This window comes from Oncorhynchus keta, chromosome 1 (genome assembly GCF_023373465.1).
Source record: "Oncorhynchus keta strain PuntledgeMale-10-30-2019 chromosome 1, Oket_V2, whole genome shotgun sequence".
NCBI lineage: Eukaryota > Metazoa > Chordata > Actinopteri > Salmoniformes > Salmonidae > Oncorhynchus > Oncorhynchus keta.
The window spans coordinates 26,320,801-26,333,260 of NC_068421.1; the positions used below are offsets into that span (position 1 = coordinate 26,320,801).

General features: G+C 40.0%; 2 protein-coding genes across 6 annotated transcripts in view; one reads left to right on the forward strand and one right to left on the reverse strand.

Annotated features, from left to right (window-relative positions):
- The window catches only part of LOC118359484 (heat shock cognate 70 kDa protein-like), a 13,267-nt gene extending 11,828 nt beyond the window's left edge, over nucleotides 1-1,439 (forward strand). The window contains exons 8-9 of one of the 2 annotated variants that reach the window (XM_052519830.1): nucleotides 520-752; nucleotides 924-1,439. In XM_052519830.1, the coding sequence (XP_052375790.1) occupies nucleotides 520-752; nucleotides 924-1,112 (422 nt within the window). In that variant the 3' untranslated portion in view covers nucleotides 1,113-1,439. The remainder of the gene's footprint in view (nucleotides 1-519; nucleotides 753-923) is intronic. The other variant, XM_052519821.1, reaches the window with a different exon arrangement.
- A 525-nt stretch (nucleotides 1,440-1,964) lies between these two features.
- Nucleotides 1,965-4,009, reverse strand: LOC118383165 (lens fiber membrane intrinsic protein-like). Of its 4 annotated transcripts, none has more exons than XM_052519835.1 (6): nucleotides 3,829-4,009; nucleotides 3,684-3,744; nucleotides 3,210-3,385; nucleotides 2,701-2,850; nucleotides 2,413-2,547; nucleotides 1,965-2,137 (listed from the first exon to the last, which is right to left on the reverse strand). In XM_052519835.1, the coding sequence occupies exons 2-6, from the start codon at nucleotides 3,689-3,691 to the stop codon at nucleotides 2,076-2,078; spliced, it is 531 nt and encodes a 176-aa protein (XP_052375795.1). In that variant the 5' UTR covers nucleotides 3,692-3,744; nucleotides 3,829-4,009; the 3' UTR covers nucleotides 1,965-2,075. The 4 variants fall into 4 exon arrangements, with proteins under 4 accessions (XP_052375795.1, XP_052375793.1, XP_052375801.1 ...); XM_052519833.1 differs by having other exon boundaries at nucleotides 3,210-3,397; XM_052519841.1 differs by lacking the exon at nucleotides 3,684-3,744.
- Nucleotides 4,010-12,460: the final 8,451 nt, after the last annotated feature.

Below are 12,460 nucleotides of genomic sequence, written 5' to 3' on the forward strand. Positions count from 1 at the left end.
GATCCATTTTTCATTTTCCATTGGTTTTGTCTTGTCTTCCATCACACCTGGTTTCAATACCATCACTGGGAAAGTGATGAATGAAATAAAAGCTTAAATAAATCATTCTCTCTACTATTATTCTGTCATTTCACATTCTTAAAATAAAGTGGCGATCCTAACTGACCTAAGACGGGGAATTTTTACGAGGATTAAATGTCAGGAATTGGGAAAACTGAGTTTAAATGTAACTTGCAAAGGTGTATGTAAACCTCCGACTTCAACTGTATATTTATGTCCAAACATGGATGATCCAATCTCAGATTGCGTTTTTAGTCTATAGTCTGGGATCTGGGAATCTGTTCATGTTCATTTCAATGTATTTATATTTACCCTTTGAATCTTGAACATCTGAATCCCAGAATGTAGCTTTAAATACAATGTCATTGTAAAGTATGCACAACATTTTAAATAGGATTTGTCCTCTCCAACAATGCTTTAACAAATCCTCCATATCATTGACTGTCCCTCTCTCCATAGGTCGTCTGAGTAAGGAGGACATAGAGCGCATGGTCCAGGCGGCTGAGCAGTACAAAGCTGCGGATGATGTCCAGAGGGACAAGGTGGCATCCAAAAACGTCCTGGAGTCGTACGCCTTTAACATGAAGTCCACCGTGGAGGACGAGAAGCTCAAGGGCAAGCTCAGCGACGAGGACAAACAGAAGATCATGGACAAGTGCAACGAGGTCATCAGCTGGCTGGATAAGAACCAGGTACAGTACTGGCCCTGGGCCTTTCAACCAGAATGGAGTGGGTTAACATTCATATTTAAAATCAATTATAGCGCTCGGAGTCCCTCATTGTAATTAGATTAAACAAATGTCTGGTGGTTCAACAAGGAGATTAGAGCACTAATCTACCTTTCTCTTTCTCTCTCCTTGTAGTCTGCAGAGAAGGAGGAGTTTGAGCACCACCAGAAGGAGCTGGAGAAGGTGTGTAACCCAATCATCACCAAGCTGTACCAGGGTGCAGGGGGCATGCCCGGGGGGATGCCAGGAGGGATGCCAGGGGCTGGTGGTGCCACACCCGGAGGAGGCGGATCCTCTGGACCAACCATTGAGGAAGTCGACTAAACCATACAGAGTATACTTTTACTCCTGATTGGATATGGCTAAATAGTGGTCCACATTCTATAGCTTGGAATGGGCTGAACCTTTATTTTCACAATCTGCATAGACTACTTTTGTTTGTTTTGGTCATTCATCTTTTTATGCTGAAAGCAACCAATGAATTTAATATTTTTCATGGGCACTGTTCTACCTATTGTTAAACGTTTTCAGTTCAACCAGTGAATGGTTACTACTGTATACAGAGCATGTTTTTCACAAGTGGAATTCTGTGACTGCAAAATGTTTTTGCCTTTGTACTGCACTGTTGGCTAAAGATAACTATTAAACAAATAAATAATCTCTTGAATTCACACTTCCAGATCCTCCTTTAATTTTGACACCTATGACAGTCTTGATGACCATCAGGGTTTATCATTTAAATGTTAAAGCTGTGCTATGCAGAAATCACTCCATTTCCTGGTTGCTAAAATTATAATAGTTTGCCTAATTTCAGTTGTGACAAAAAAAAGCACATATAGTGTGTAGAGAGAATCACTGTACCATTTAAACCACTGAAATATATTTCCATAATGAAAAATATTGTATATTCAGCTGTTTGAAGCTGGTGTACAAAACTGAAACTTAAGAAAGGAAAGCCTAGAAATGGTGCAAATAAAAACATATTTACCACTTACATTTGGATTAATCAGAATGACTGATCTATTAATCACATTGTTATGAATTTGTTGGGTCACCCAAAAAGTTACAATGCAGCTTTTAAAGAAATGTTCTAACTTATACCTGAACATAACTGTGGTTTATATTCTTATCAGACCGATGAATACCACTCAATGGAAAGAAGAAACACAATTAGATTTACCCTTTTTATTGCTTATTCAATAGTGGTCAGGTAAACAAGAAATGACGTAGCTACTGTTGGTGTGTAAACCCTGGTGTCAGCTGTGTTTATTTTTTTTTTTTTTCAAATCAGCGGGAGTTGGAGTTTCTCGGGCATTCATGCATCCTGTAGGCACACATGTAGAAGATACCTGTAAAAGAAAATGGGAAGACATTACCATTCAGTTCATGGACAAACTGTCCACTGGATTATTTACTTATGTGAAGAAGAAAATATTCAAATGAATCATGTTCGGACTGAGCCATCTCAAATGGCACCCTACTGGTTATATAGTGCACTACATTTGACCAGAGCCCTATGGGCCTTGGTCAAGCGTAGAACACTAAAGGCAATAGTTGGCCATTTGGGACACACTGATAGTAAATTATTGCATTTAGCTCTATAGGCAGAACCACATCATCCTACCTGAGAAGAAAGTGAGGACCACGGCCACCCAACCCATGATGTAGGACCAGGAGAAACGCCAGTTCCCATATCGTTTCCCGTAGTAGTTCACCGTCACCCCAGTGTACACAGCCATCGCTAGCAGTACAAAGAAACCTGTGGAGAGTAGTCAATCAAACGCTGCTTTATTCCCTTTATCACATCCCTCAACAGGGACTTGATAGCATGGAATGAATTCATTCTATTTCTATGCTTGATATCGAGAGTGACAGGGAGAAATGACAGTAGGAGGGGGAAGGAAACACTTACAGGAGATGAAGAAGAGGATGCCGGCAGCAAACGTCTTGTCAAACCCACTGAAGGAAGAGGAGCGTATGAAAGCCATGACGCCGATCACAATGCCAAGGAAGCAGGCCAGCAGGGAGAGGATCATGAAGGCACGAGTGGCATCCCAGTACGCTGGTGACGGAGAGGACACAGAGAGGACAAGGCTGATACTCAGTACAGTACAGGTACTTACCCAACAAGCATTACTACTATTCCTGTCTACTACTGAATTACATTTCACATTTTACTAAAATGTGAAATCACTTAACAATGACTTATTAGACAATATTTAATATATTGCACCAACTATTGAAATGTGGTGATTTATTCACAACTTAACCTGCTCAAATAAATGGAGCTGATTCCTTTATTGTGGAAATTATTTTACACTAGATATTCACAGCAAGGAACAAATGACTGAATGTGACCTCATCAAGGCCTTTATTAAACTTACAGTACATTTGATGACAAAGGAGACATGTTGCTCTTACCAATGCTATCTGTATGTGTCATGCATTTCCCTGGCATACAGTAGCGCCACAGGCCCTGATGCATGTAGTTGTTAGATTGACGATACTGCATCCAGTAATCAGTTGCTGTGGAGATAATAAGGAGTATGTTCCCGACTCCAGCGCAGAACAACCCACCGCCCATGAAGCTGTACATCCTGCCAAGCACACTGACAGAGGAGACAGTTAGCCTACAGCACAACTGGCTGGGACACTGAAGCATCTCTACACACTACCATCTCATGGCTGGTGAATACAGCATAGAGTAACACAACATTTCATGCTTTGAATAGTTGAAAGGGTCTGAACCAATTACATTTTCCAAAGAATAATCTTTCAAGGTACACATTCATATTCCACTTGTTTTACCACAGGCCTGCTGCTTTTAGACAGTTTGTTAGAGCAAGATATTTTCAAATGTGGCACATAGTTTTAGCTTTGATACACTGTATTTACCCTGACATGACTGATCTGTATATCTTCTGTCCTCTCTCTTCTGTCCTCTCTTCTGTCCTTTCTATGAAGAAATATTAACTTTAAGTCACCTATATTATGTCAAAGCACACACATGACGTCAGATTTTAGGTAAGTAATAACCTACCTTTATTATCCTTTTTGAAAAAAAGTCAGAAATTCCAATAATACAGGGGGGTTGTCAATACACTCCGGAGCCCGGTATTGCCCAGCCTGGCAGGAAAGTTTAGTTTGTGTGTCGGAAACCAGGCGAACAAACGGCCCGAGGCACAATAGAGCATGCTGAGCCACAACCAATCACAGGGGATGAGTTTTGTGTTTTAGGGAATCTGCTGAAAATACGAAACTATTAAAGCGCTGGGTAAGTCACAGTAATACTGATGACACAGAGGTTTCAATTCAAAATGCTGCACTGCCATCCACAGTGGACATGGTTTGGCAATAGGCTCCTACACTATGCAGTAAAAGTTCATTTCACATAGTTATTTCACACATAATTTTTTTTTTAAATTATAGTTGGGGCTCTCATGTTGGGTAAGCTAAATTTAGATAATCTTATCACTCACAACATCAGATGTTATCGAAACTACAATTGAACTCCCAAAACTGTATTCAATTAATTGAATTTCAACTGGCCAGTAATTCTTTGACCTTGATCCAAAAAGCAGCTTTAAATACACACTGTGATGAATATGAGTCACTATGTAACACTTTCCCCTGCTAGGGTAGCAGGTGTCTTGAACAAATGATGGTAAATGTATTTCATAGTCACAAAACAGTGATTCTAGTTATTCAGTGCTATTACACAATTAACACATTTTCAGTAAAAGCAATCAAAAATGATGTATTTAACATTTTTTGGTGGAGAGTTAAGTCTTTTGGGAGGCGGGAACATAATCAGAAGACATTTTATCAGTGAGTGTTTTAAATTTGTATATACACGGTGGGGTCTGAAATTATTGACAGCCTTGATAAAGATGAGCAAAAATGACTGTTTGAAATAAATATTTAAAATACTGAGCTAAGCTCAAATAAATGGGAAAATTATATTATTTTAAACTCATACAATTGCTCAGAGAAAAATATTTTGTTTAACAAGTAATACTTTTTTTCTCTCTTCTTGTGACTCCCCATCCCGGGTCCAGGAGCGTAATCATCGCCTGACACTAATTAGCATAACGCAACGGACATAAATCTTCCTAGAAAAGCTTCCTATTCACGAAAATCACAAGTGAAATATATTGGAACACAGCTTAGCCTTTTGTTAATCACCCTATCATCTCAGAATTTCTAAATATGCTTTACAGCCAAAGCTAGACAAACATTTGTGTAAGTTTATCATTGACTAGCATAGCATTATGCCTTGCTAGCAGCAGGCAACGAAAATCAGAAAAGCAATCAAATGAAATTGTTTACCTTTGATGAACTTTGGATGTTTTCACTCACGAGACTCCCAGGTAGATAGCCAAAGTTAAGTTTTTCCCAAAATATTATTTTTGTAGGCGAAATAGCTCCATTTGTTCTTCACGTTTGGCTGAGAAATCGCCCGGAAATTGCAGTCACGAAAACTGCGAAAAATATTAAAATATCGACAGAAACATGGCAAACGTTGTTTATAATCAATCCTCAAGGTGTTATTCAAATATCTATTCGATAATATATCCGGTCAATTCGTTTTTCAGTAGAACCGATTGGAGTAATGGCTACCTATGTATTTTACGCGAGAGTCACCCTGGGAGCCATCAGGTGACCACTTACGCAATGTAGCCGCCTACGGCTATTCTTCAACATAAATGCGTAAAACTACGTCACAATACTGTAGACACTTTGGAGAATACGTAGAAAGCGTAAGCTGGTTGATAGCACATTCACAGCTCAATAGGGACTCATTGGAACGCAATGCTTTCAAAATATAGGGCACTTCCGGATTGGATTTTTCTCAGGCTTTCGCCTACAACATCAGTTCTGTTATACTCACAGACAATATCTTTACAGTTTTGGAAACGTTAGAGTGTTTTCTATCCAAAGCTGTCAATTATATGCATATTCTAGCATCTTGTCCTGACAAAATATCCTGTTTAAAATGGGAACGTTTTTTTTCTCCAAAAATGAAAATACTGCCCCTAGAGTCGCAACAGGATTTGTTAAACTCATACAATAGCTCAGAGAAACATATTTTATTTAACAAGTAATATTTTTTTTCTCTCAAAAAGGTAGGGGTCAAAATGATTGACACCCTGCGAGAATAACAGCGTGAAGTCTTTTTGCATTGGAGAACACATTGGGAGGGATCTTAAGACCATTTCTCCATACAGAAAGAATCCTTCCAGATCCTTGATATCCTTTGTCTGCGCTTATAGACTGCCCTCTTCAATTCAAACCATAGGTTTTCAGTGGGTTTCATGTCCGGATAATGAAATCCAAAATAAATATATTTAATCAATTACAAGTATACTAAAGTGTACTTAAATATAAACATTTCTAATAATATACTTAAAATATGAAATGTACTATTCTATACTATATACTACATATATATATATATATACTATAATACTATTTATATTCTATACTATAATTACACTTCAACACACTTATTAAAATTGTGCTTTATATTCATTGCTATTTCAGTCTTTTAGTATACTATAAATACACTATCATCAACCTTCAATACGCCTATTAAAAGTGTACTATAAATTCATTGTTTTTCAGTATTTAAGTATACTACTATATGCTCACTATCATTAAACGTACAGACTCATTAAAACTGTACTTCAACTTCAAACACTAATTGGAATTCAGTATATTCATTCAAACTCTGTTTATGAGTGATCCAGTACACTATATGTATACAGAAACTTAAGTGTACAGCAAGTGTATTCTTCACTCTATATTGTGTTACAACGTGGGATTAAAATGTATTTAATTTAATTATTTTTTGTCAACAATGAACTCAAATTCTCTGTATTTATTCAACCGTTTTGGTGATTTTAAAAGTTCAATGTCTGTGATGGGAGAAAACTGAGGATGAATCAACAACATTGTAGTGAGTCCACAATCACTTAAATGACAGAGTGAACAGAATAATACGAATATACAGAAAACAAATTCAAAACATGCATCTTGTATGCAACAAGGCACTAAAGTAAGACTGCTAAAAAACACGACAAAGGAATACACTTTTTTGCCTAAATGCAAAACCTTATGTTTGGGGTTAAATCCAACACAACACACACAACACACTCACTGAGTAACTGCCTACTTATTTTCAAGCATGGTGGTAAGTGCAACATGGTATGGCTATGCTTGACATCAGCAGATACTGATGAGTTTTTCAGGATAAAAAGAAACAGGACGGAGCTAAGCACAGGCAAAATTGTAGGGAAAAACCTGCTTCATTCTGCTTTACATCAGACACTGGGAGGGGAATTCACAATCCCCAACATCTTGACAAAGCTTGAACAATTATGAAAAGAATAATGGGATAATATTGCACAATCCAGGTTTGTAAAACAATTAGAGAATTACCCAAGAAAACTCACCGCTGTAATCACTGCCAAAAGTGTTTCTAACATGTATTGACTCAGGGGGCTGAATACTTATGCAATGACTACATTTTAGCTATTACATTTTTATCAATCAATTTTTAAAAAACATCTTCCACTTTGACACAGTATTTTGTGTAGATTGTTGACAAAAAAAATACAATTAAATCCCACTTTGTAACAATAAAATGTGAATAACTGCAAAGGAGTATGGAGCCAGTTCCGTAGGCCTCTATTACTCATGTAACCAGTATCTGGCCAACTGGTAATAAGCATGTGGGTGTTTCTTGTCATCCTCCACATGGTAACTGACTCCGGAGTATTTTGTCAACAGAACATGTGATCATCTCTGCAAATTCTCTCCATGATGACAACCATGCTTGATTTATAATCTAATCTATATCACATTAAATGCATAGTCCCATTTGTAACAATAAAATGTGAAGAATCCAAAGGGGTATGAATACTTTTGCGAGGTAATGTAGTTTCTGTGCCAATGAGGAATTTTTAAGTACTTTCTTAATTCCTGTTCAGAAGAGTGCAGAGAAAGTTGACAATGATAGCAATTGTTTATTCCACTAAGGAAACATGCACAGCTGAGGAACATGCTTCCTGAAAGTATACTTTTCATATCTCAAGAAAATATACTTAAGTATACTTTCACAAAAGTATATTTACCTTAAATGTTCACAAAATATATTTAAAAAATAATAGTTAATAATAATAAAAATAGCATCCTTTCTGCAGTTTTTAATAAATTATAATGTTATATTGTTCTAATTTTTAGGTTATTAAAATGTTTTGATTATCACTGTAATGTGAACAACTAAAGTGTGAAATGCCACTGATGCATTATCATATCATAGTACTGTATCATATATGTTACTTTTAAATTGTTGCTCCAGCCACAACCGCTTATAAATACCATGTTAACATTCACTGAAAAAAAGGTAACCTATACATGGCTAATTACAATGTGGTTAATGAGTAGAAGTGCATTTTCAAAAGTAAACTTGAAACACATTATAAATATACTTTATTTGTAAAAATAATAATACAGGAATTCTAATTCAAATACCATTTTAGTATACTTCTAATTTATGAGAAATAATACAGTACCAGTCAAAAGTTTGGACACACCTACTCATTCCAGGGTTGTTCTTTATTTTTTACTATTTTCTACATTGTAGAATAGGTGTGAAGACATCAAAACTATGAAATAACACATATGGAATCATGTAGTAACCAAAAAAGTGTTCTTCAAAGTAGCCACCCTTTGCCTTGATGACAGCTTTGCACACTTTTGGCATTCTCTCAACCAGCTTCATGAGGTAGTCACCTGGAATGAATTTCAATGAAAAGCTGTGTCTTGTTAAAAGTTAATTTGTGGAATTTCTTTCCATCTTAATGCATTTGATGGCCATGTTGAAGGCAGACTTCCACTCGTCCCCTTCCCGTATACGCACCAGGTGGAAGGCATTCCATAGGTCCAGCTTGGAGAACATGGTGGCCCCCTGGAGCTGCTTGAAGGCAGAGGAGATGAGAGGTAGTAGGTAGTGGTTCTTCACCGTGATATCGTTGAGACCTCGGTAGTCAATGCACAGGCGCAGGGTTTTGTCCTTCTTCTTCACAAAGAAGAACCCTGTGCATGTGGGGGAGTTAGAAGGGTGGATGAACCCAGCAGCGAGGTAGTCCTCAATGTAGGTCTCCATAGCCTTGGTCTCTGGACCCGACAGAGAGTACAGTCATTCCCGGAACAGAGAGGTGCATGGGAGAAGATCAATCCCGCAGTTATATGGTCTGTGCGACAGCAGCGAAGTGGCCCGGGCCTTACTGAACACCTCCCGGAGGTCCTGGTACTCTGCGGGAATGGCAGAGAAGTCCGGGGCAACTTCCGAGGCCCCAGGAAGATGTCCCGGGACAGGCTACGCTGACTTCAGGCCTTCACGGGCTCCAGCCCATGATGGCACCGGCAGACCAGTCAATGAGGGGATTGTGTCACTGGAGCCAAGATAATCCCAATACTACGGCAACCTGAGGATACTTAATTAATGAGCAGGAACTGGATCGTCTCGCTGTGGTTTCCTGACACAGCTAGATTGATGGGGTGGTATTGTGGGTGACCCGACCTATAGAGCGCCCGTCCAGTGCTCTAACGTCCATGGGAATGGAGAGGGGCTGAGTGGGGATATCCAGCTCGGAAGCCAGGGTAGTGTCCATAAAGCTCTCATCAGCCCCAGAGTCAATGAGCACCCGGAGAGATTTCGACTGGTTCCCCCACAGCAACATGGCATGAAAAGGAATGCGAGTAAGGGGTGAGGAAAAGTTCTCCGTATGGCCCACCAGAGTACTCACTCCTACCGGAGAGCCTGGGCTTTTAGTGGACAGGTGGAGACAAAATGACCAGTAGTCCTATAATACAGGCAGCTCTTAATGTGAAGCCTGTACTACCTGGCATGATGACTCCTTGGCCGTGCTGCTGCTCCAGTTTCAACTGTTCTGCCTGCGGCTATGGAATCCTGACCTGTTCACCGGACGTGCTACCTGTCCCAGACCTGCTGTTTTAAACTCTCTAGAGACAGCAGGGGTGGTAGAGATACTCTTAATGATCGGCTATGAAAAGCCAACTGACATTTACTCCTGAGGTGCTGACTTCTGCTGCACCCTCGACAACTACTGTGATTATTATTATTTGACCATGCTGGTCATTTATGAATGAACATTTGAACATCTTGGCCATGTTCTGTTATAATCTCCACCCGGCACAGCCAGAAGAGGACTGGCCACCCCTCATAGCCTAGTTCCTCTCTAGGTTTCTTCCTAGGTTTTGGCCTTTCTAGGGAGTTTTTCCTAGCCACCGATCTTCTACACCTGCATTGCTTGCTGTTTGGGGTTTTAGGCTGGATTTCTGTACAGCACTTTGAGATATCAGCTGATGTACAAAGGCCTATATAAATACATTTGATTTGATTTGATTTGTATAGCCATTTATCTGGAGACAGCCTAGCTCTGCCTAGTTGCATGGGCTCGGGAATAGGTGAATCGGCAGCCTTCGGAGACTCTCGGGGAAAGTCGGGTAGCCTCGGGTTCTCTCGTCAACAGAGCCTGTCGGGGACTTCCGTGATACCTCGGAGGCGAGGTGGAATCCAAAGACAGGCAAGTGAAATCAAATCTCCTCTCCTTCTTATGTTCCCGTAGTCACCCATCGATCTGAATGGGAGATTACCGTTGTGGTAGGCTGCATAGTAGACAACCCATGGAATTGCTCTCGCAATGTGTTCAATGCTCGGTTGTGACGTTCGGTCAAGGTCTGAACTCTTTCCATAAGACCACGAAGCAACTCTTCGTGCCTTCCATTGGTGGCATCTTAGGAGGAGAGGGCGTTGCGGAGCTGGTCCATGTCTGCTGGGTCAATCATGGTCAGTTCGTACTACCACGTTTCAGGTATGACCCAGATGCAGACACTGTCAAAGAAACAAAAGTTTATTTCTAAAACAGGGGCAGGCAAATGACAGGTCAAAGGCAGGCAGGGGTCAATAATCCAAAGAGGGTGCAAAGGGACCAGAACGGCAGGCAGTCTCAGGGTCAGAGCAGGCAGGGGTCAATAATCAAGTAAGGTGGGGTAAAGTACAGAACAGCAGGCAGGCTCAGGGTCAGGGCAGGCAGAACGGTCAAAACTGGGAAGGACTAGAAAACAGGAGCAAGAAACAGGCAGGAGCAGGGGAACAAACGCTGGTAGGGTTCATGAACAAACAAACTGGCAACAGACAAACAGCTAACACAGGTATACATACACAGGGGATAATGGGGAAGATGGGCGACACCGGGGGGGGTTAATTGCACCTCAGATTGCAGCTCAAATAAATGCTTCACAGAGTTCAAGTAACAGACACTTCTCAACATCAAATGTTCAGAGGAGACTGCGTGAATCAGGCCTTCATGGTCAAATTGCTGCAAAGAAACCACTACTAAATTACACCAATAATAAGAAGAGACTTGCTTGGGCCAAGACACACGAGCAATGGACATTAGACCAGTGGAAATCTTTCCTTTGGTAGGTGAACGGATGATTTATGAATGTGTGGTTCCCACCGTGAAGCATGGAGGAGGAGGTGTGATGGTGTAGGGGTGCTTTGCTGGTGACACTGTCAATTATTTATTTAGAATTCAAGGCACACTTAACCAGCATGGCTACCACAGCATTCTGCTGGTGGTCTAAAATCCCTCCCAATGTGTTCTCCAACTCATCAAACATTTGCTATAAAAGAGTGCCGTTATCCTCGCAAGGTGAGATATTGAATGGCATTGAAAACAGGGGTGTCAATCATTTTGACCCCTACCTTTTTGAGATAAAAAAGTATTCCTTTTTAAACAAAATGCCTTTCTCTGTGCAATTGTATTACTTCAAATACGAATGGGCAACTGTGATGGGGGGGTGGGGCCACAAAAAAATCTGAACTCATCATGAGGGACCGCAGTGACTCGCGGGACAAACGTTGCAGTTGTAGAGCAGTTTTGCCGCAATTCTACTCATTTTACCATGGGGTACAGAGAATTGATCCATGAAGGGGGGCAGGCCGCCATTTGCCCATCCTATAATTTCCCAATTTTCTCCCCTTACACATCAGCTAGAATTAGCTGCGGGACTATTTTGTCTTGAGCGGATGGTCAGGGGGCCGTAATTACAAATCATTTGTAGACCGCAAATTAAATTAAAATAACTTGGAACTGATTTCCTGGTGTTTTTTGGTCTAATGTAAAAATAAAAATAAATGTTTTTGTTGTTGCCTACGAACACTTCAGGGGCCTAATAAAACTACTCGCGGGTCACCAGTTGGGGAACCCTGGCTTACACTATACTGTAGCTCAGTATTTGAATGATTTATTTTACAGTGCGTACGGAAAGTATTCAGACCCCTTGACTTTCTCTACATTTTGTTACGTTACAACCTTATTTAAAAACGTATTTCATTGTTTTTCCCCCTCATCATCTACACACAATAGCCCATATGACAAAGCAAAAACAAGTTTTTAGGCATTTTTGCAAATGTATAAAAAACAAATGCTGAAATATCACATTTACATAAGTATTCAGACCCTTTACTCAGTACTTTGTTGAAGCACCTTTGGCAGCGATTACTACCTGAAGTCTTCTTGGGTATGACGCTACAAGCTTGCCGACTGTAACAACCATCAAGATTAATTGTCAGATTC

Coding starts and splice junctions, on each gene's coding strand:
- LOC118383165 (XM_052519833.1), bottom strand. Junction 2,851..3,209: donor GACACATACAGATAGCATTG/GTAAGAGCAACA, acceptor CTCCGTCACCAG/CGTACTGGGATGCCACTCGT. Junction 2,548..2,700: donor CATCCTCTTCTTCATCTCCT/GTAAGTGTTTCC, acceptor TACTCTCCACAG/GTTTCTTTGTACTGCTAGCG.